Raw genomic sequence first — 22,724 nt, forward strand, 5'->3', positions numbered from 1 at the left:
TCTGTTCCATCCTTCTCCCTGTTAGGGTGGGCTCAGTGCGCTTGACAGCGTGCTGGTGAGTGAGCTGATTCAGGTACCCATGCTGTGGTCTCTACTCCTGAAGTGAAGATCACCACCACCAGGTCAGCTTTGACTTCGTTATTTTTAAGAAACATTTTTTTCTGCTGTGTTTATATTAACACCAGCTCATTTTAGTCAAGATAATTTAGTGCAGTATTCCAACCTAGGAGGGCAAGTGCAGAATGTCAGATTTTCTACTTTTGACTAGAAAAATCTTCTTTACATAAAATAATTAAAATTACCAAAAAATTGGCGTGCTATGGCACATTCTCCTTCACGGTAGGAAGAAAATCTGGAGGGAGCAAAAAAATTATGGCCCATTATCTGTTGGGCCAACTAATTGCATTTCCAGTTGAGAACTGACCCTCTTTTCTCTAAGCCTAGGGAAAGAAAAATTCTACAGTAAGAACTGTTCAGATCACTACACGTAGGTCAGCAAGGGTAAATGCTACTAAACCCATGGATTAGAAAGAGTACCTTTAATGTTGTTTTTCCCCTGTTTGTGCTGTACTTTTTGTGCATAGTGTCCTTGTTGTGATCAGTCTCTCCAGGTGAATGTCCTGTTTGCTCAGCATTGTAGTTTGGCTTGTTAACTAGTCTGTTTAATATGTGCAAACCTTATTGATTTTGGCTTTGTTTCCTTTTTCTCCTGCTCTTACCCTTTCCCTGTGTTTCTGTGGAGAAGTTTAGGTGATAAAACTAGGGAAATAGGAAACCAGAAAAAGGCTTTGTTTTCACGAAGACAGTACCTGAAATCCACTTTCTGTGGAAAAATCCTGCCAGCAGAGCTGAGAACCCATCACTCTTCAGGTGCAAGGACTGATTGTTAAAACAGATGACCTAAATTCCCATGAACCAGCTATGTTTACTGCTTCACTCATTTCTGTGTCCTATCCCTGTCCCTATTACATCAGGACATTGTCCATTTCTGTTAAATGAAACTGCTACAGCCTGGGTTGGTACCATCTACTCCAGCAAGAACAGTGTTGGACTACTGTTAGGGCACTATCATGTTGTATGGCAAGTAGGGTAGATTTGCTGGTGTAGATCAAACCTTTGAGTGCTTGTTGCTAGCAGAGTTTCAACCATAACGTGCACAGAGCCCTAAAAATGAGACACTTCAAACAGCAGGCTAGTCTTCACAATGTCAGACACAAATAGTTGACCCACTAGGAGTATAAACAACTTCATTTTTCCTGTAGTATCATGGGTTTTTTTCCTCCTTACATGTGCCCCAGTTCCCCTATCTTAATGGTGGAATTATATATGCTTATCTTCTAGCCATTTGTAGGCTGCCTTGCCCCATTTCAAAATAGAAATCCTGTGGATCTGAGCACCTTTCATACATGTAGTGCTGTTACCACTTTAAACTCAAATTCTTCAGCTGTCTCGGTTCTACTGACCCGTGTTATCTCCCTCTGGTCCACCTCTCTGGCTTGTCCATCATCCTCCCTGATCATGCAACAGTGACAGCTTGCTGCCTCAAAACAGAGCATTCAAATGAATTCGCTTAGCCAATAACTTCTGTGAAGTTGCCTTTTCTAATGGTGTTATTACTCAGTGATGCACAAATATGATATTGCCCCTACTGGTAGGCAAACAGGGGGTCTGTATAAACATGGTAAACTGCTGTTTTTCTTTAAAGGAGAGCCAAAGACTTGTGCTTTACTTTTTTTCACCCTTTTTCCCCCAGGATAGCCGTTTTGATAGTCAAATCTTTGTAGAATTTTGTGAGTTGACTGTATTTTCCTGGTAGCAGTTTGCACAGTTAATGATTGTCAAGCCTTAAACATATGTTAAATGGTGGCATCAGTTCATCTAGTTACACAATTTGAAAAGGGTGTGTTTAAGCACCTAATATATTTTGGAGTCTTCTAACTTTCATACTTGTTCTTTCATCCACTCCCATGCACTCTCTCAGCTAATTTACAGGTAGCAGAGAAGGCACTTAGAAGTTTACATAGTTTAAAAAAGCCATGTTTATAAACATTATTGCTGATTAACCTGTTGGATTTTGCTGGTTTAAAATTAAAATTTCTAAAAACTAGTTTGCTGCAAATGTGAATTTTTGCTGACTTCTAAGGAAGTCCAGTGAGACTGACAAGATTCCTGTCCAGCTATACCATTGCTTTAAATCAAATACAGTACAAATACTTCATGCAAGGACATTGTTGCCTACTAATAACAAGTATTTAATATCTGTGACAAACTCACTGAACTGCAAAGTAGAAGAATTGGGCTTTTGAGTTTGACATACAGTAAAGCCTTTTTTTTAAACTACTTTCTATGGGGTCACTTAAATCTCTTGCAGATTATGCTTTTGAAATTCAGAGGGGAATACCTAAACAGTAAAAGTAATCGGAAAATCCTCCGCTTCTTGCTGTTTCCATTCACAAAAGTGTGGAGCTTTTAAAAAATATTCTGACAGCCACAGGTCAGTGATAAGTACCAACCCTCAGGGCAGCTTTTTGAAGAGGGAGCACTTTGTCAAGAAGCTATCTTTAGTCAAAGATTGACTAGAACTTTAATAAAAAAAAAAAAAAACCAAGAAATTCAGTGCTAAAAATGAGAGCGTTGAATAGCAGTTCTGCCAGCTAGCCTCTTCTGTTTAACAAATGGAAAACCAATCCATGCAAAAGCTGTTTGAGTGTGGAGAATTACATAGAGTAGTTTACATGAGCAGGCAGAATAACTGGCATGACTTCACCTCCATAACGATCCATTATATTGATTTCCTTCTCCTCCCCTTGTCTATAAACATGTACACTTTCTGCCCCATCTCCTAATATTGGCAGTATTGACAGTGATTGATGCTACTGTCCACAAGTTTATACGTCTCTTTAACATACTAAAACGCTTCCCCTGTCTTGTTCAGCATAGTGATTCAGACATTGACCTGGTGAAAAGCCTGTCATGCTAAATGTAATCTCAATTTATATTAACAATTAATCACACTTCTGAGCTACCTTCTAAACAGTCTTGGTGCTGAGAAGTCACATTTTGTGTCCTTTGCGGTATGTGAGTACATGGCCAAGATTGTTCATATGACATTTAAACGGATTTGCTCTCACCATAACTTTAATATGAAATATAAAAATTAAATACTGATACCATATTGTTAAATACTGATACCATCAACTACTTGCTTTCTGACAAAATGGCAGATACTGGGAAGAGGCTTAAGTGCCAGTTCAGTTACATGTCAAAAGTCAACTGGTCTGGGAGATCTTATTCCAACAGAGTCTCCTGACACAGGTTCCACATTTTGTAAAAACCAGGTGTTAACTGTGTCTCTGATCATGCCTCATCCTTGGAAGCAGTTGATTGTTGTGATGTAGATGGGACCTTAATTGAAGGAGAAAGGAGCATTAATGTCATTTAAATGTATAAGTGGTGAGAGCAGTTTCATGCCATGGGAACGCTGAACACTATAAACAGAGAGAGTGGAGCTTTCTTTGAAATCTAATGAAGGAGTGCATGAAGAACTTGGCTCTTCCTGTATGTACACTGGACTTCCTCCTCAACAGCCTCCCAGTGTAGGTGGAACTTTATAACACCTTGGCCAAAATGTCCAAACTTGGATGTTGACAATTTAACCACCTGAATAAGTGGTCTGACCTTCATTGCTACTGAGCTCCTGCAGCTTCCACAAAGTTAACCTCTAAGTCCAGTAGGAGCTCAGCACCTCTGAAAATCAGACATCTTCCATTCAGGTGCTGAGCTGCAGCCACCAGATTCTGGATGCTTTTGCCCAATAGATCTGGAGTTGGGTAAGTTTCACCAGTTCCTCCTGGTTCTGGAAGTTTTGGCCAAAAGGAAAACACAGCAGTATCAATTTAAAAATAGAAAAACAGTTTTGTCTTGGGGAAAGTACAACCAAAGGGAGACGCAGTCCATGAAAAGAAAAAGTATTAGATATACTGAAATATGTATATGTATCTGTAACTAAATAACAAAATCCTGTGGTGTATTTGATGTTTATGGTATAAACTAAAAATCATTTGCTTCTCTGTAACATTAAAGTTGTTAATAATTTGTGGCAGATAATACTCACAAGTCTTTGGCATCCAAACCAGATTGTGTACTGGATAGATCCCACAACTGGACCTAGGCAGTGAGCTCCTTTCTAGCTTTTATTAGAGGTGGCAGAAGCTTTCTCTGCATGCAGAAAACCGCTTGAGTCAGGAGAGGAGAAATAACCCCCCTAGCAACGTAGCTGCTCCATTGTTCGTAATTTTTATGCCATTCCTTTGCAGCCTCTCCTAAGTGGGCAGCTGCAATGTGGACAAAATAGCCAATAACGTGAGACTCTTAGCTTTTCTAGTGTCAGGAATTTCTGCGTTCCCCGTGGCTTCTGCTTGCCAGGTAAGCAGCCTCTGTGCTAAGAGGAGCTTTCCTTGAAGGTCAGCTTATCAGCTACACTGTAGCTTGATTTATTTTTATTTTTTTTCCTGCTTTTGATAATCGGTGATAGTAATGTGAAGAGCTCTGTCCCCATTTTGTTCCACTCTATGGGGAAGTGGGTGTTAGGTGTGTGTGGGAGGACTGTGACAGTTAAGAGACAGAACACACACAACCACATGCATTCCCACTTTAGAAGCCACCTAACTGTTTCCAGTTGTGGGATTTCTCTACAGAAATACTTTTATTTGTAAGCCTAGTTTTCTGTGGTTTCTTAGGCTCATACCGGTCTCCCCGAGACATTCTGCAGTCATTATCACCTTTTTGGGTGGAATTTATTTTATTTTTTTTTTTGGTTTTTTAAAAATAACTTTTTAACATTGGTGCATATATGCTTGGGATAGAGCTTGTGTAATTTACCAATCGTATTGATTGTATGTGATTGTGCCCTGCAGAGGTATATTTAACAAAAAAAATTAAAATAAAATTTAAAAAAAATAGGATAATAAAGGAGACCATGAGATTTGAGTCGAGTCATGAATGACTTCTTGAACTTATTTAGTATTTTGGATAAGTAAGGATCCCTGTGTGCTGTTCCTATAGGTCAGTGCTGAACAAAATGTCTTTCCTTCCTTCCTTCGTTCCAGTGGCTCCACTGCTTCATGTGCAACACCCTCCTTGATGTAAGTGGGGCCAACATGGTGCTCTGTGCATTGCACAAAAGTGTGGCCATATCCAAAGGTTTGTAATATTTCAAAAGGCAGTCTGCCGAGGTGAGTGACACACACTGGAGGCCTGTCTGCTCTTCCTAGCTGTACTAGGGTAGACCTTCTACAAGGCCTCTTATTTTCTCTATTGTGAATGGTGACTTTTCTCCCCTAGAGTTGAAGGTGGGAGACCTTAGCAGCACTATGGCTGATGCTTCTGAACCTTACCCATCAGGTGAGAGTGTGGGTGGGTCACCAGTTCCATCTGTCACTTGAGGAACCTGAGATGCTGACACCTACCCAGTGCAACAGAGCATGGTACCAGGACAAAAAATGCCTGCTCCGCAGAACCAGACAAAAAGCAAACAATATTTGATTTACTGCATTTTCCATGTCGGACACAAGAATAGTGCCTATGCAGTTTTGACATGTGTCTTCTGTCTTGGGAGCCTCCCCCAGTTGCAGTGACCACGATCCAACAAAGCATTCTAAGAGCCTAGAGAGAGAAGGTGACTGAAGAGCTCTGTGTAGCTCGAAAGCTTCTCTCACCAACAGAAGCTGGTCCACTAAAAGAGAGCTCCTGACTCATTTTGTATGTATAATATCCTGGGACTGACATGGCTACAACAACCCTGCATGCTGTAAAAACCTGTCCATTTTAAAAATCAAATCACTTTTTGGAGCAGAGAGAGGTTTGTCTCTTGGCTAAATGGCCCCAAATCTGCACTACCGTCTACCTTTTGCCAATGTAAGCTGCCCTATGTACATGGATGTTTGTTTGTTTGTTTGTTTTAATCACAATTCTGCTGCAACCTTAACTTTCTAATTGGTGCCCTTCCAACACCCACTACGGTCAGTGGGAATCTTTGTGAATTTCAGGATGCATTGGGCCAGGCTCTTAGCCCTTTGCTGCAGGACAGGTTGATAATTCCTCAGTAATACAAATGTACTTTTCTTGTCCTGGTGGAAAATACACATTCCCAATGAATTAAAGGGAGGGGGCCATCACAAATGCCTTCCTTTGCATATGTTGAAAGTTGTATTCTCAGTTACAAGGCCTACAAATATTTGGTGAATGTAAACCAATTACCTGTTGGTCTCTCCTCCCCTTACCCCCTCCCCATCCAGTCGTGCTGAGAACCCCCAAACTCCCATTGAAGTTTATAGGATTTGTCAGTGCTCAGCACCTTGGAAAACCAGTCTGATAAACCTTTAGAGCTCTTTCTAGTAGGTTATCTGTACTAAAGACCATAGCTTTATGGCTCATCTCCCATGGAGAGGCATTTCAAACAATGCCTTCAAAGGACTAATCTGTGTGTTATTCAGTAACTTGCATTGCAGCTCTGGCTGACAGTCCGGTTCTGCCAAAACCTGCTCTCTGGCAGGAATGAAAACAGGACAGTGCTTCACAAACACTTCGTTTTTTTACGCATAATTCTGGGCGTCTTGCAGTGTCTGGAGGATAGAGGGTTTCGTGTGTGCTCTTGCAGTGGCGTCTATTGTGAAGATGTTACTGATTATTGCATGATAAAACCAATCTGATTGGCTTTTTTTAAATCAAACGATGTTTATGGAGCAAACTGCATCTGAGTTGTTGAATTAAATCAGCACCCAGCTCCCATCCGTGCCAGTTGTGAGATGGTGAAGGATCACAATCCCCAGTTTACCAATGGGGAAAACTAAAGAACAGAAGTGTGTGATTTAGCCCAAACTGCTGCAGAATGGAAACTACGCAAATCTTCTCCAACTTGTATTTGGTTGAGGAGGGGAGGGGGCGGAGAGGAATTGGCCCTGACCTAAGTTTCTAAATCTACAATCATTTTAATTCTGGAAAACTTCTGTGTGTTTTATCAGCCAGAATTGGGGAGCCCTGAAGTCTATGTGGAGAAGGTGACCAAACTTTCCCTCATCAAACTGAACTTTAAAACCTTTTTCAGATCAAACATTGCTTTGTTCAACTCTTTGCTTAACCTTCCACGGTTGGTCATCAACCTTTGACCTCAACATCCCACCTCTTCCCTCCCTTTCTCCCCTGACTTGACTGAGCTCTGGTGGAGTGCAGAAATTCAGTGCAGAAGCAACTATTGACTAGCTTTGTCTCTGATTTTTCCCCGCTCTAAAGCAAGCGTGCCTGTCACTGTACGTTGCAGCTCACGTCCTGTAGGCGAGGAATCTGAGACACCACAAGGTAAGAGGAATTGGTTCCACAGTCCTGCTAGCTTCCAATGAGATTTTCATGTTCATTAACATGGTTTCTCATGGACTCATCCCACTTTGTAGAAATCTACACATTCCAGCCACTGCTGGATTGCTTGTCTGTCGGGGATCCCTGACTGTAGTGCTGAGGGGTGGTATTTGTAGAGTTCTGTCTAGGTTTCCTAGAGATCCTGGTTACGCCACTTGCTGCTCACTAGAATGCCTGCAAACCCTTCACTTCTTAAACTGTAAAGTGGGGAGCAGTTGTTTCAAGGAGGCTTGGAAAGTCCTGGCTTGCTCTCACTTGTCTCTCTAAAATGCTGTTTGCCTCAGGTTGGGGACCTTAGTGGGGCACCTACTTTTCCTGGGAATTTCTCGCATGCACGCAAGCTCTGGTGGGAGCAATTCCACAAAGGTTAAGCGCCTTAATATTTGTTAGGCTTTCAAGCACTCTGAGCAAATAATAGTGACTGATTTCTTAGCGCTACTTCTAGCGTAGTGTGGAGGGAGCACACCTCTGGCACTAGAGAATTATCCATAAGTTTGTAACACTAGTGAATGCTGCCCTTTGTCAGAAGACAACGTTGTTGAGCAAAGGTACTGGAATGGAAAATTACTGGGATCTGTGGACCCTGACTGGGGGGGGGGGGGGGGGGGGGAAGTAGGGTGTTTCTAAAGTGCGTTCTGGGTGTTGACTCCTGAACTTCCCATGATCAATGCAAGAGACTGCTTGGAGCCTTGCAATTTTGAGCTGATTAAGCAATTCTCTACCTGACCCTGCCTCTCCAACATTAGGATAGAAGGGTGCGCAAAAAAAAAAAAATCTTACCTAATGGGAGTTTTGCCATTGACTGCAGTCAGACTAGAATTCCACCATCTGTGTTTAAAACATGACCACTTTCAATTCTCTCATGGAATAAGGCAGGACCAGCCAATCTTCTCTGCTCTATTTAGGTTTGCATCCATGCCTTTTGCAGTGATATCTGAGCATCTTTCAGTAAGGTTTGTATTGCCAGGGGTGGCCCCACGTATGTGGAAGTCACTGGCCTTATGTTCTTATGATACTGGGTCAGACCACAGGTCCATCTAGCCCAGTATCCTGTCTTCCAACAACGGCCAATGCCAGGCGCCCCAGAGGGAATTAACAGAACAGGTAATCATCAAGTGATCCATTCCCAGCTTCTGGCAAACAGAGACTAGGGAGACCATCCCTTCCCTTCCTGGCTAATAGCTGTTGATGGACCTATCTTCCACGAACTTACCTAGTTCTTATTTGAACTGTTAAAGACTTGGGCTTCACACTATCCTCTGGCAAAGAGTTCCACAGGTTGACTGACTGTGCGTTGTGTGAAGAAATACTTCCTTTTGTTTGTTTTAAATCTCCTGCCTATTAATTTCATTTGGTGACCCCTAGTTCTTGTGTTAGGAGAAGGAGTAAATAACACTTCCTTATTCACTTTTTCCACACCCGTCATGATTTTATAGACCTCTATCATATCCCTCCTTACTCGTCTCTTTTCCAAGCTGAAAAGTCCCAGTCTTATTAATCTCTCCTCATATAGAAGCCGTTCCATACCCCTAATCATTTTTGTTGCCCTTTTTTCTGAACCTTTTCCAATTCCAATACATCCTTTTTTGAGATGGGCTGACCACATCTGTATGCAGTATTCAAGATGTGGGCGTACCATGGATTTATATAGAGGCAACATGATATTTTCTGTCTTACCTATCCCTTTCTTAATGAGTCACAACATTCTATTAGCTTTTTTGACTCCTGAAGAATGCATCTGAGCTTTAGCCTGGTTATGGAAAAAGCAATGCCTACACACTATGATGATAGGCACTAAGGCACGTGACTTTATAAGGGCTTTTAGCTTTGACAATTCGGACATTAGGCTATCAGAGACAGCATGTCTGTGCCTGTAAATAACCCTGTCCTTGCGGTTGACTGAGAGCTGAGTTGAGGCCTGTAGCTTGCTGCTGCTCTTCCCAGTGTCCTGAAATGGGAGATATGATGCAAAATCAGTCACTTATAGACTATTGGTGGAGCAGTTATAATACTCAGAAAAACCTCCTCCAGCAAGAATGGTAGGCTAAAAGTGAGGAAAGCAATAGCAGCTCTGGCTGTCCACATACACAGCAGAGATCCTTGGGTGCAGATCTCAATCTTGCCTTGACCCCTTGCTCATTGCTCCCAATGGGAAGGAAATGTTCAGAAGCTAGTGCTGCGGGTAGCTTTCCTGGCTATTCGCCTGCAGCTCTTCATTCTGTTTCTAGGTATCTCTGTAGCACTTGTCACCACGGCATTGTTAATTATTATGTACATAATAAAAGTGGCTACCACCCTCAAGCAAGATCATTGTGCTAGCCATTCTGCAGACACCTAATAAGGCCGTTTCTGCCCTGGAGAGCTTGCAATCTAAAGAGAAAAGACCGCAAAAAAATGAGAGGAATTATCTCCATTCTAGATGAGGAAGTGAGGTGCAGCTTAAGTGATTTTTGCACAAGGTCACACAGTGTGTTTGTGATAGAGCCAGGAATGGAACCCAGATCTTCTGTGTCATAGGTCACTGTGTTAACCACAAAGCCACCCTTCCTTCCCAATACCATTCTCTCTAAATGCCTTTGAATCAAAATTGTACTGCCAGAGGCCACACTGGTAGTGGAACTGTATCTCTGGAATCACTCTAGATAAATGCACCTCCGCTTGCACCTAGCCATAAAGTATGCCATGCTGGGTTACTGTGGTGATGGGCACTGTGGGAAAACCTAAGATAGATCCATCTTTTTGCAAAGGCTCTCCATGGAGTACTGAGTCCTGGGCGAGTAGCCAAGTCTCCATTCCTTGTCTTTCAAGCTAGACAGAAGTGTGGTCTGTATGCTGCAGTGCATAGGATATCTGATCAGACCCAGTGTTAAGCCACGTAAAAATGCATGTGGAAACCATAGTGATGGAAGCCTTACAAACAGGTGTACTAAACACTGCACATTCCACTGTGCCTACACTAGGCTGGGGTGCTATGCTACTGCTGATCACAACAACATAAGAGGTGGTGGGATTTATAATTCCTGCACAAGCAGAGGTGTGACCATCAGTCAGTGATAGTTATTTGGCTAACCTGTGCCTGATAGCCCCTTTTCTGCTTGGCCTGATTTCCCGATCAGTAATACTGACATAACTTGCAGGGGCCCAGTGACTGTTAATGAATGTAAAGTGCATTGAGATCCTCGCACAGCAGTTGGCACTGGACGGGCACCTCCACTTAGCACCTTGTAGGACTGCCACTTTAAAAGACCATTTTACTGTCCCCTCACTCTTCCGACTTGGTATTTCCCATGTTAGTAACTTTCAATAACATAAAGTAGAGCTGGGACTGAGCATGGAGCTCATCTCCTGCTAATGACTAGGAAAATGTTTAGAACAGAGCGGTCAAGCAGTTAAAAAAATTAATCGTGATTAATTGCGCTGTTAATACACCTCTACCTCGATATAACACGACCCAATATAACATGAATTCGGATATAACGCGGTAAAGCAGTGATCCGGGGTGGGGGGGGGCTGCGCACTCTGGTGGATCAAAGCAAGTTCAATATAACGCGGTTTCACCTCCAGAGGACAGCATTATATCGAGGTAGAGGTGTAATAGAATACCATTTATTTAAATATTTTTGGACATTTTCTACATTTTTCAAATATTTTTATTTCAATTACAACACAGAATACAAGTGTACAGTGCTCACTTTATATTTATTTTTAATGACAAATATTTGCATTGTAAAAAAAAAAATAGTATTTTTCAATTCACCTAATACAAGTACCGTAGTGCAATCTCTTTATCATGAGTTGAACTTACGAATGTAGAATTCTGTACAAAAAATAACTTCATTCAAAAATAAAACGATCTAAAATTTTAGAGCCTAGAAAGTCCACTCAGTCCTACTTCTTGTACAGGCAATTGCTCAGACAAACCGTTTGTTTACATTTGGAGGAGATAATGCTGCCCACTTCTTGTTTACAATGTCATCTGAAAGTGAGAACAGGCATTCGTATGCACTGTTGTAGCTGGTGTCGCAATATATTTATGTGCCAAATACGCTAAAGATTCATATGTCCCTTCATGCTTCGACCACCTTTCCAGAGGACATGCATCCATACTGGTGACGGGTTCTGCTCGATAATGATCCAAAGCAGTGAGGACCGACGCATGTTCATTTACATCATTTGAGTTAGATGCCACCAGCAGAAGGTTGATTTTTTTTTTTTTTTTTTTTTTTTTTTCTTTTTGGTGGTTCAGGTTCTGTCGTTTCCACATCAGTGTGTTGCTCTTTTAAGACTTCTGAAAGCATGCTCCACACCTCGTCCCTCTCAGATTTTGGAAGGCACTTCAGATTCTTAAACCTTGGGTCGAATGCTGTAGCTATCTTTAAAAATTTCAGATTGGTACCTTCTTTGCATTTTTGTCAAATCTGCAGTGAAATTGTTCTTAAAATGAACATAATCTGCTGGGTCATCATCTGAGACTGCTATAACATGAAATGTATTGCAGAATGTGTGTAAAACAGCAGGAAACATACAATTCTCCCCCAAGGAGTTAAATCATAAATTTAATAATGCATTATTTTTTTAACGAGAGTCGTCAGTGTAGAAGCATGTCCTCTAGAATGGTGGCCGAAGCATGAAGAGGCATATAAATGTTTAGCATATCTGGCATGTAAATACCTTGCAATGCCAGGTACAAAAGTGCCAGGCGAATGCCTATTCTCACTTTCAGGTGACATTGTAAATAAAAAGGGGACAGCAATTATCTCCCATAAATGTAAACAAACTTGTTAGTCTTAGCGATTGGCTGAACAAGAAGTAGAACTGAGTGGACTTGTAGGCTCTAAAGTGTTACATACTTTTGTTTTTGAATGCAGTTATGTAACAAAAAAAAATCTACCTTTGTAAGTTGCACTTTCACAACAGAGATTGCACTACAGTATTTTAATGAGGTGAATTGAACAATACTGTTTTATCATTTTTACAGTGCAAATATTTGTAAAAAATATAAAGTGAGCTCTGTACACTTTAATTTCAATTACAACACAGAATACAATATATTTGAAAATGTAGCAAAACATCCAAAAATATTTAATACATTTCAATTGGTATTCTATTGTCTAACCATGCTATTAAAACACCAATTAATTTTTTAAATCATGATTAATTGTTTTGAGTTAATCGTGTTAATTAACTGTGATTAATCGACAGCCCTGAGGTATGGAACGATTTCCATATGAAGTTTACAATGGGACTAGTGAGTTTGGAGAGGAGATGGATACAGTGGCTGTTATGTCCATGAGTCCATTTGGAGGGATGGCTCATGCAAGGCTTGCAGCTGGATTGTAACTTCTCTTGCTGGTTTCAGGAAGATGCATCTATTCATGTGGTTCATCATCAGCCTCTGGGGTGCAGTAGCTCCTCAGTACCACCCTGTGGAAGATATCTGCACTGCAAAGCCAAGGGATATCCCAGTGAATCCCATGTGCATTTACCGTAACCCTGAGAAGAAGGAGAGTGAGGGGCTAGGGTTGGAGCAAGTGAAGGAGAAGATTCCAGAATCTACTAATCCCCGTGTCTGGGAGTTATCAAAGGCCAACACCCTCTTCGCCACAGAATTCTACAAATACCTGGCAGATTCCAAGAATGACAATGAAAACATCTTCATGTCACCCCTCAGCATCTCCACGGCCTTTGCGATGACCAAACTCGGTGCTTGCGGTAACACCCTCCAGCAGCTCATGGAGGTGAGTGGCACCATCTCAGCCTCTTCAAGTTGCTATCCTAACAACTGAGGTTAGAGCAAGGTTACTAAAGGCTGGCTGCCAGCTGTTTGTCGGTGATAAAGCTCTCTCAGGCTCCTCCACTCAAGACATTTCCCTGCTTAGAGAGAGAGAGACCTTTTGGCTAAACAAGCTCCTTGTCAGGACACCTGTCCTTGTGGAGAGCACTGCAGGAAGCTCCAGGCTGGCTTTCCCCTGGTCTGTTGGGAATCCCAACTCCTCTAGCTCCAGTGGTTGGAGTAAATTCTTCTGATGCACGCTGGGTTCGGGCCTATTGACTCCATATGGAGGAGCGGGAAACTCTTCAAGGGGCACGGAGGAGAAGGCAAATGCTTGGCTCCTAGTGGACCTGACAATGTGTAGCTAGGCTATGTTAGACATGCAGGGATAGATCATTCTTGTGCTGAAAACTGAGGGAAACCTAATGAGACCTGGGCATGGGGTTAGTGTTACAGCTCCTCCCTCTTCCTCCAGCAGCCCAAACTCTGGATGCCCCTATCCAGATAAGGGAAAATAACTCTCCTATCGCTCCATGGAAATGCTGCCAGACAAAGGCTATCTCCTGGAATGAATAAGGGATGGGGTGGAGACCACAGACTGACTTCTGTGTTCAAACAAAATAAATTCACAGCATCACCCAATATCCAGGAAGCTGAGTCCCTTACTGATCTCAAGGCACTTAGAAGACCCTCAGTGCAGTTATCAGCCTGTGCCTGCCCTAGGGAAATCTATGGTGCTAACCACTGAGTGGTCCCACCAGTGTGCTTCTAATGAACCTCAGGCTGATCCAACTCCCATTGAAGTCAATGGCATAAGTCCCATTGATGCTAATGCGGCTGGATGTAGCCCCTTGTGAGATCACATGCGCAACTGCTTCCAACGGTGCACGGCTAAGCTAGCACCATTCACAATAGACTTGGAAGACAGGCTCAGTATCTTCACTTTGCTAGAGATCCCACTAGCAAAAATATGAATCAATGAAAAGGTGCCTGAGGCATCTCCCTGGAGCCAGCTCAAGGGCATTCTCCGGATCCACACCCAGTTGTTGCCGGGTGGTGACTCTCGGGTGGCCTGAGTGAAACGAGCTTCCACTCGCATGAGCGTCTCTTTGGAAAGACTGAAAATAAAGCTGACACAGAGAGAAGTAGAAGTGAGGAGCAGGGTTTTCTGGTTCTCTCACTAGCCAGCAAAGGGCACTTTAGGCATGTGTCACTAGGCGGTAACTTGTGATTTTCAGGGTCTCCAGTTTCCTACTGGGACCATGGCAGTGTTAGTTTTCAGAGGGCTCCTCCATAGTGTGTGTGAAAACTCCATGGGATAGAAGCCAATAGAGGGGAGTGCAGCTGAGACTATAAATGGCTTGTGCCCATTTGTATTTGGCATTAGATCTCTAAGCAGAAGTTACTGCAGCAAGGTAAGTGCTTCTGCCTCACGAGTAAATGATTGCATGGGCTGTAGTAAAGCGGCAGTTCCAGAAACAAGATCCACCCATTACCTGAATGGCAGATTGTTAGAGCCCTCAATTATAATTGGGATTCTAGCTCTGTTCATTTTGCTTGTACTGCTCTGCTTTGACTAACCAAGTGAGAGGTGTGCTCTGGGCACAGGACTGTGAGCCAGATGTGCTGGTTCTTCGGCTGACATCGGTTTCCTCTGTAGTGGAGTCATTTGTCTAAGGTACCTAGATGCACCCCCATTATTGTCCTATCCGAGCACCTCCCAATCTTTAATGTATTTATCCTCCCAACACCCCTGTGAGGTAGGGAAGTTTCAGAAGGGGCACTGAGGCCCAGGGAGGCTAGGACTTTGTCTGCCTGGGAAGTTATGCTAGTGTAAATAGGAATTTAAACCACTATCATTACACTGGTGTAACACCCCAGGTGGACTCTTATTCCTGAATAAGCAAGTCCACATGGATAGTTGCAGTGGTGTGACTATACTGGTGGTATAACTAGAAACATTTCCTGGGTAGACAAACCCTTAGTGACTTGCCCCAAGTCGTGCAGAAATCCTGCAGCAGAGTTGGGAACTGAAACTGGGTCTCCCAGTTTCCCAGGCTAGTGCCCAGGATTTAAAAGAATCCAGGCTCCCTGATTCAACGTGTAGCAGTCATAAGGGCTCCATTCGCTCCCTGAAAGGAAAGAGGGAGGACGGTTGGTGAATGAGAATTGTGAAGCCATTCTTGGTGTAAGGTAGAGGCTTAAAAGAAGGGATCAGGCAAAAGGAGCAATTGGGGAGGGGGATGGGCAGGGTATAGTCTGAGTGTGGGAGAAGAGACATCTGTGCTTTGAAGGGGAGGAGAGAAAGGAGCAGCCATATGATTTTCTTTGTTAAACAGTGTTTGTATTCTGGACAGTTCAAAGCCTTGTTTCTGCATAGCTGCACCCAGCTTTCTTGCAGAGAGAGACAGGGGCTCAGCTGAAAAGTTTGTGGATGTGTCTAAACTCCACAAATCTCCAGACCCTATCCAGGGGGTTGGATCAGGCCTATCTCTGTTTCCATGTGACTAAACCCAAACAAACCAAGAGCTCTCACCAAGTCCAGAGTGAGTGGTCCAGTGTCCCTGTGTCTGTGGAGTTGTTGAACAGTTATCAGCCTGTCCCCTCTGCCTGTGGCTACAGGAAATGGGGAGCCATGTCTGTGATTCCTTCTCTCTCCTTTGGTTACCTAGGTTTTCCGGTTTGACACCATTTCAGAGAAGACATCTGATCAGATCCACTTCTTCTTCGCCAAGCTGAATTGCCGGCTTTATAAGAAGGCCAACAAATCCTCAGAGCTGGTGTCGGCCAATCGTCTCTTTGGGGAGAAATCTCTGACCTTCAACGAGACCTACCAGAACATCAGTGAGGTGGTTTATGGAGCCAAACTCTGGCCCTTGAACTTCAAAGTGAGTCCGAAGGACTTTGGTTTCTATCCCTTTCCAAATCCTTGTGCTGTTGATAAATTCTCTCCCTTACCTCGCTTGAGTGGCCTAGTGGATGCTGTGAACCAGGGGCAAGGGGCTGTGTATGACTTGTGTGCTTGAATGCAGCACAGTTTTGCTACTGACCGAACCTGCTTTAAGCTCAGATTCGGGTTCATCCATTTACAAGGTTCTCACTTCTGAGTACTGCAGCATGGTGCTCAGAACACACGGTCTGCACTGGGAGCATGCCACACACCCCCACACACACACACTTGTTGATGGCTGCCTCCTGCAGAGAGACAATGGGGTGTTAAAATCCCCATGTAACTTATTGTTTTGGGTCTATTCCTCCAGGAAAAGCCGGAGCAGTCCAGGACTCTAATTAATGAGTGGATCGCTAATAAAACTGAGAACCGCATTACTGACGTGATCCCTGAGGGAGGCATTGATGACCTCACTGTGCTGGTGCTGGTCAACACCATTTACTTTAAGGTACAGGAAACAACCCTTGGGAAATTTGCTCCCCTGGGGAGAGGGGAGGTCTATAGCCAGGCTTTGGGTGGGGTGATGAGAAGTCAGTAGATCATTCTCCTAGCCCAGACACACTGAAGCTTTAAGAAACAGAGATGCTGGCTCAGACCTGTCAGCTATGATGACTCAGTGAAAACCCAAACATACCAACATTGGGACAGAGAACTGAAAAGTGAAGCTCACTATAAGGTAGAGAGGGGTGCAAACCAAACCAAAAACCTGGATCTTCCCATCCCTGATCTTTGTGTTGCGGGGAGAGGTCTGGAATCCAGATCAGAATTCCGTGCCGGGGCCCTATTTGGGTTGTGCCAAAATCCCAGATCCAAACACCCCTAAGATATGGCAAGGGTCTGAAATTTGAATCTAGCTCCAAATTCTACAGCCCAGAAAGTACATCTGACTGCTCTGATTTCATTGCCCAAGCTGTGGTGAGATGGACAGTCCCCAATCAGCACAACTGGGGACAAGCCAGTGAGTTCTGTACATCAATTCCGTTTCAGGGAGATAGTGGGGGGGCCGAAGAGCATCCTTCCAGGATAGGGGAGTTGTCCGTTCCCTAACCAGCTCTGCCACTGAGCTGCTATGTGGTATCAGCTAAGTCACTTAGCCTCTCCGTGGCTGTTTCCCTATCCGTAGCCGCCTCCTCCCCACTGTGGGTGGTGGGGAGGTTGTGAGGCTAACCTCATTGTTAACTACAGAAATGCAAAGCACTATTCACCACAACAGTGGTGAGCCAGCTCCTTCTCTCTCAAAACTTTGGGGGATTCAGGTTCAATGGGACCTTGATCTCAGTTTGCTTCTGAAAAATGGAATCCTTGTTGAAGTTTTGTAACAGGCAAACCCCCCCTAGTCCTTCCCATCACTAGCATGGACAATGGGAGGTGCTGCTAGTAACAAATGAGAAGCCAAGCATGGTCCAGAGAGCCTCCCTTTTTAAAGAGGAGAGAGCAATGCACTGATCCCCCATGGCTCAGCGTGTGCTGGGCGTGGGGCTGGGATTCTCTGATCTGTGACTGATTACTGTTTGTCTTTATGGTCCCCCAGGGGCACTGGAAATCAGAGTTCCCTGCTCAGAACACAAAAAGGGATAAGTTCTATAGAAGCAACGCCCAAATCTGTGCCACCCCCATGATGTACCAGGAGAACAAGTTCCGTCACGTCTCCGTCCCTAGCGACCATGTCCAGGTGGTGGAGCTACCGTACAAAGGGGATGACATCACCATGGTTCTCATCCTGCCCACCATGGGCACATCTCTTGGAGAAGTAGAGCGGGACCTGACCCCAGAGCGGCTGCAGAGCTGGCTGGGCTCTATGAAGGAGATCTTGCTCTCTGTCTACCTCCCCCGCTTCCGCATCGAAGACAACTTCAGTCTGAAGGAGAAGCTGCAGCACATGGGGCTGGTGGATCTCTTCAGCCCTGAACATGCCAAGCTGCCAGGTCAGTCCTGGCAGGTTCCCACTGTGAGAGCGGGGGGAGGGAAATGAAATGAAGCAGCACTGTGTGGAGGGGCGCCAAGTATTTGAAAGCAGTGCTAGAATTGTAGTGGCTTCTCCACTGAGCAGTGCACAAGTGTCCTGATCACAAAATCCACTGTCACCACTGGGGAAAAGTCCCCTCTGATCCTAGGGGTGTCCTGTGTGGGTCAGGGTTGAATCTACAGAGAAAGGATTGTCAGACTGGCATCTTCCACCAGTACTAAACTTGCCTGCAAATTGTTCAGTGCTAAGGGCCCAAATCTACCCTTAGATACAAACACTTAGGATTTCCCCTGATGTCACTGTGGGCCCAATAAAACGGCAGCAGGGCAGAATTTGGATCGTTAGCTTGACACTTGTCCTCATTTAATTTGCCCTTTCCCCATCAATGTTGATTGTCTGCCTCAAACTTCCTCTGGTGTGAGATCAAAATGCTTTGGTGCTCAGAGTGTTGGCTTCTCAAAAATCTGTTCTTGAATTTCCCTGTCTGTTCATGGCTTTTTTTTTTTTTTTTTTTAGGTATAGTTGCAGAGGGCCGTACAGACCTGTATGTGTCTGATGCTTTCCACAAAGCCTTCCTTGAGGTAAGCCTTGCTTTCCGGTGCTCTCCTGTAGTTTTTCTTTTAATGTAACTTTTTATTTAGTCTTTTTAACAGCAAAAACCTTTCCCTTCCTTCCTCTCCCCTCCGATAAACTTACAATTGTGCCACTCATCTCTGATCTAAGCCTGTGACTCTCTTCTGGGTTCCAGTCTGTGGCAGGGGAAGATACGGCACCAAAACCACCAACAATTGAATTCCAAAGCCCAACAGCACAAAGTAGAACATGTGGTTCAGAGTCTGTAAAGAACCTAGGGCCTGAGCCAAAGCTTGTTGAAGTCAAGTCTTCCCATTGACTTCAGAGGGCTTTGGATCAGACCCCTACAGCATTGTTGGGCCTATACAAGAAATACCCTGTAAGGCTCGCTGCCAAAGAATGGGGGTGCGGGTGGGGGGAATCCAGGGTTTTGGCAGGGCAACAAATTCAATGTCATTATTTTAGACGGTTCTGATCATCTGCTTTAATATTAAAGTTGTTTGTCCTGGGAAGTTATGAGACAACAAATATCCTTTTACTTAACCATAAAACTTGCTTTAAAACATTTCAATAGCCAGTGATCGTGATCATAGAATATCACGGGTTGGAAGGGACCTCAGGAGGTCATCTAGTCCAATCTCCTGCTCAAAGCAGGACCAATCCCCAACTAAATCATCTCAGCCAGGGCTTCGTCAAGCCTGACCTTAAAAACCTCTAAGGAAGGAGATTCCACCACCTCCCTAGGTAAACCATTCTAATGCTTCACCACCCTCCTAGTGAAAAAGTTTTTCCTAATATCCAACCTAAACCTCCCCCACTGCAACTTGAGACCATTACTCCTTGTTCTGTCATCTGGTACTACTGAGAACAGTCTAGATCCATCCTCTTTGGAACCCCCTTTCGGGTAGTTGAAAGCAGCTATCAAATCCCCCCTCATTCTTCTCTTCTGCAGACTAAACAATCCCAGTTCCCTCAGCCTCTCCTCATAAGTCATGTGCTCCAGCCCCCTAATCATTTTTGTTGCCCTCCGCTGGACTCTTTCCAATTTTTCCACATCCTTCTTGTAGTGTGGGGCCCAAAACTGGACACAGTACTCCAGATGAGGCCTCACCAAAGCCGAATAGAGGGGAATATGATCACATCCCTCAATCTGCTGGCAATGCCCATATTTATACAGCCCAAAATGCCGTTTGCCTTCTTGGCAACACTGTTGACTCATATCCAGCTTCTCGTCCACTGTAACCCCTAGGTCCTTTTCTGCAGAACTGCTGCCTAGCCACTCAGTCCCTAGTCTGTAGCAGTGCATGGGATTCTTCCGTCCTAAGTGCAGGACTGTGCACTTGTCCTTGTTGAACCTCATCAGATTTCTTTTGTCCCAATCCTGTAATTTATCTAGGTTCCTCTGTATCCTGTCCCTACCCTCCAGCATATCTACCAATCCTCCCAGTTTAGTGTCATCTGCAAACTTGCAGAGGGTGCAGTGCTCGCCATCCTCCAGATCATTAATGAAGATATTGAACAAAAACGGCCCCAGGACCGACCCTTGGGGCACTCGGCTTGATACTGGCTGCCAACTAGACCTGGAGCCGTTGATCACTACCCGTTGAGCCCGATGATCTAGCCAGTTTTCTATTCATCTTATAGTCCATTCATCCAGCTCATACTTCTTTAACTTGCTGGCAAGAATACTGAGGGAGGCCGTATCAAAAGCTTTGCTAAAGTCAAGGAATAACACGTCCACTGCTTTCCCCTCATCCACAGAGCCAGTTATCTCATCATAGAAGGCAATTAGGTTAGTCAGACATGACTTGCCCTTGGTGAATCCATGCTGACTGTTCCTGATCACTTTCCTCTCCAAGTGCTTCAGAATTGATTCCTTGAGGACCTGCTCCATGAGTTTTCCAGGGACTGAGGTGAGGCTGACTGGCCTGTAGTTCCCTGGATCCTCCTCCTTCACTTTTTTAAAGATGGGCACTACATTGGCCTTTTTCTAGTCATCCGGGACCTTCCCCGATTGCCATGAGTTTTCAAAGATAATGGCCAATCGCTCTGTAATCACATCAGCCAACTCCTTTAGCACCCTTGGATGCAGCGCATCTGACCCCATGGACTTGTGCTCATCCAGCTTTTCTAAATAGTCCTTAACCACTTCTTTTTCCACAAAGGGCTGGTCACCTCCTCCCCATGTTATGCTGCCCAGTGCAGTAGTCTGGGAGCTGACCTTGTTTGTGAAAACAGAAGCAAAAAAAGCATTGAGTACATTAGCTTTTTCCACATCCCGTCACTAGGTTGTCTCCCTCATTCAGTAAGGGGCCCACACTTTCCTTGACTTTCTTCTTGTTGCTAACATACCTGAAGAAATGCTTCTTTTGTTACTCTTAACATCTCTTGCTAGCTGCAACTGCAAGTGTGATTTGGCCTTCCTGATTTCACTCCTGCATGCCTGAGCAATATTTTTATACTTCTCCCTGGTCATTTGTCCAATCTTCTACTTCTTGTAAGCTTCTTTTTCGTGCTTAAGATCAGCAAGGATTTCACTGTTAAGCCAAGCTGGTTGCCTGACATATTTACTATTCTTTCTACACATCAGGACAGTTTGTTCCTGCAACCTCAATAAGGATTCTTTAAAATTATGCTGGTCTTGCTTCCGCAGCTAATGTTGCAGATTTAGAACTTAGATTCATCTTTCTCCATCTCTAGATTCTCCTAAATCAGCTAGGCCCAGGTCCTCAAAAGTATGTAGGCACTGAACTCCCACTGAAACCAGTAGGAGTCGGGCGTCCAAGAACCTTTGAGAGTCTGGGCATTAGTCCTTCCTCCCCCTGTTGATTCAGGATTGTCAGTGTATTGATCAGAATAGCACAGGTGGCTTATGGGCCTGTTTTTCAGGCATGCATAGGCCCCTCTGATTTGCACAGGAACATACTTACACATGTGCCGGAAATCATGGGGTTACACGTCCACATCAGAGTTTGGAAGTGGATGAGTTTGAAAATCTGGCCTCTTAGGTCCGGATGCATCAAGTGTTAACCAGATGTAAAGGACTGTCTCATGACTTTATCACATAAGATGATGATTGTGTATTCTTCTGTGTGCTTCAGATCCATAAAACAATGGGGGAGAACCTTTTAAAACCGCTCCTTGAAAATCCTCAGTTAGCTGTAGCAGAGGGGGTGGGTGCTCTGTGGTAGCATGTGGAGAAGCCTGGTGTACCACCTGCAGCCGGCAGGACCTGGAAGCTCTGCATAGAGGGAGTGAGCATTTCACAGCCATGTGCCTGTGACTTTTCTCTCATGCACTCCCAGCCAACTTGGAAGTAAGGGGGGGCTGCAGCATGCACATTTGCCCTATGCACATGAGGACTGTATGTTAATCCCATCTTCCGTCTGATTGGCAGGTGAATGAGGAAGGCAGTGAGGCAGCAGCTTCTACCGTAGTTATGATCTCGGGGCGTTCGTTTCCCATGAACAAAATGATCTTCAATGCTAACAGGCCCTTCCTGCTGCTCATCCGGGAAGTTGCCATCAACACCATCATCTTCATGGGCCGAATATCCAATCCCTGCCCTTAAGGAGCCGTGGCCAGGTCCCAGCCTCTCCGTCCACATGGGTATCCAGTCAATAAAATATCATTTTCCCCATGTCTGTCTCTGATGCAGCGTTTTCTGCAGTATTGCTGGTCAGCAGTTTTGAGGGCCTCCTGGGAAGGCCCAGCTTTCTCTCAGGGCAGCTGTCCTGTTATTTGACACAACCCTTACTTAGGGACTGTAAACTATTAAGCTGTTTACCCCCTTGCTGTCACTGTCAGGCGAGAGAGGGTGATGTGCTCTCATCACCAGAAGAAGTCCCATCCTGCATTCTCTCTATTAAAAGGAGGCTCGATTCTTCTGGTATTTTGCACCAAGATTTGTTGTGTATCGTCGTCCTCATTCGGGCCTGAACTGTAACTCTGATCACATCTTCCATTTAAAAAAAAAAAAAAAAAATCCAGCAAGCTAAAATATGAATGGCCAGTTTCTTCCTTGTTATAACCTTTCAGTACATGAGAGA

At 44.2% G+C, this 22,724-nt stretch overlaps 1 protein-coding gene across 2 annotated transcripts; it reads left to right on the forward strand.

Annotated features, from left to right (window-relative positions):
• Positions 1-7,180: 7,180 nt before the first annotated feature.
• Positions 7,181-22,315, forward strand: SERPINC1 (serpin family C member 1). Of its 2 annotated transcripts, none has more exons than XM_065555689.1 (7): positions 7,181-7,356; positions 12,773-13,151; positions 15,859-16,074; positions 16,447-16,584; positions 17,668-18,061; positions 18,619-18,683; positions 22,073-22,315. In XM_065555689.1, the coding sequence occupies exons 2-7, from the start codon at positions 12,777-12,779 to the stop codon at positions 22,244-22,246; spliced, it is 1,362 nt and encodes a 453-aa protein (XP_065411761.1). In that variant the 5' UTR covers positions 7,181-7,356; positions 12,773-12,776; the 3' UTR covers positions 22,247-22,315. The 2 variants fall into 2 exon arrangements, with proteins under 2 accessions (XP_065411761.1, XP_065411762.1); XM_065555690.1 differs by having other exon boundaries at positions 7,217-7,356; positions 12,616-13,151.
• The last annotated feature ends 409 nt before the right edge of the window (positions 22,316-22,724 follow it).

This window comes from Chrysemys picta, chromosome 8 (genome assembly GCF_011386835.1).
Source record: "Chrysemys picta bellii isolate R12L10 chromosome 8, ASM1138683v2, whole genome shotgun sequence".
Classification (NCBI taxonomy): Eukaryota; Metazoa; Chordata; order Testudines; family Emydidae; genus Chrysemys; species Chrysemys picta.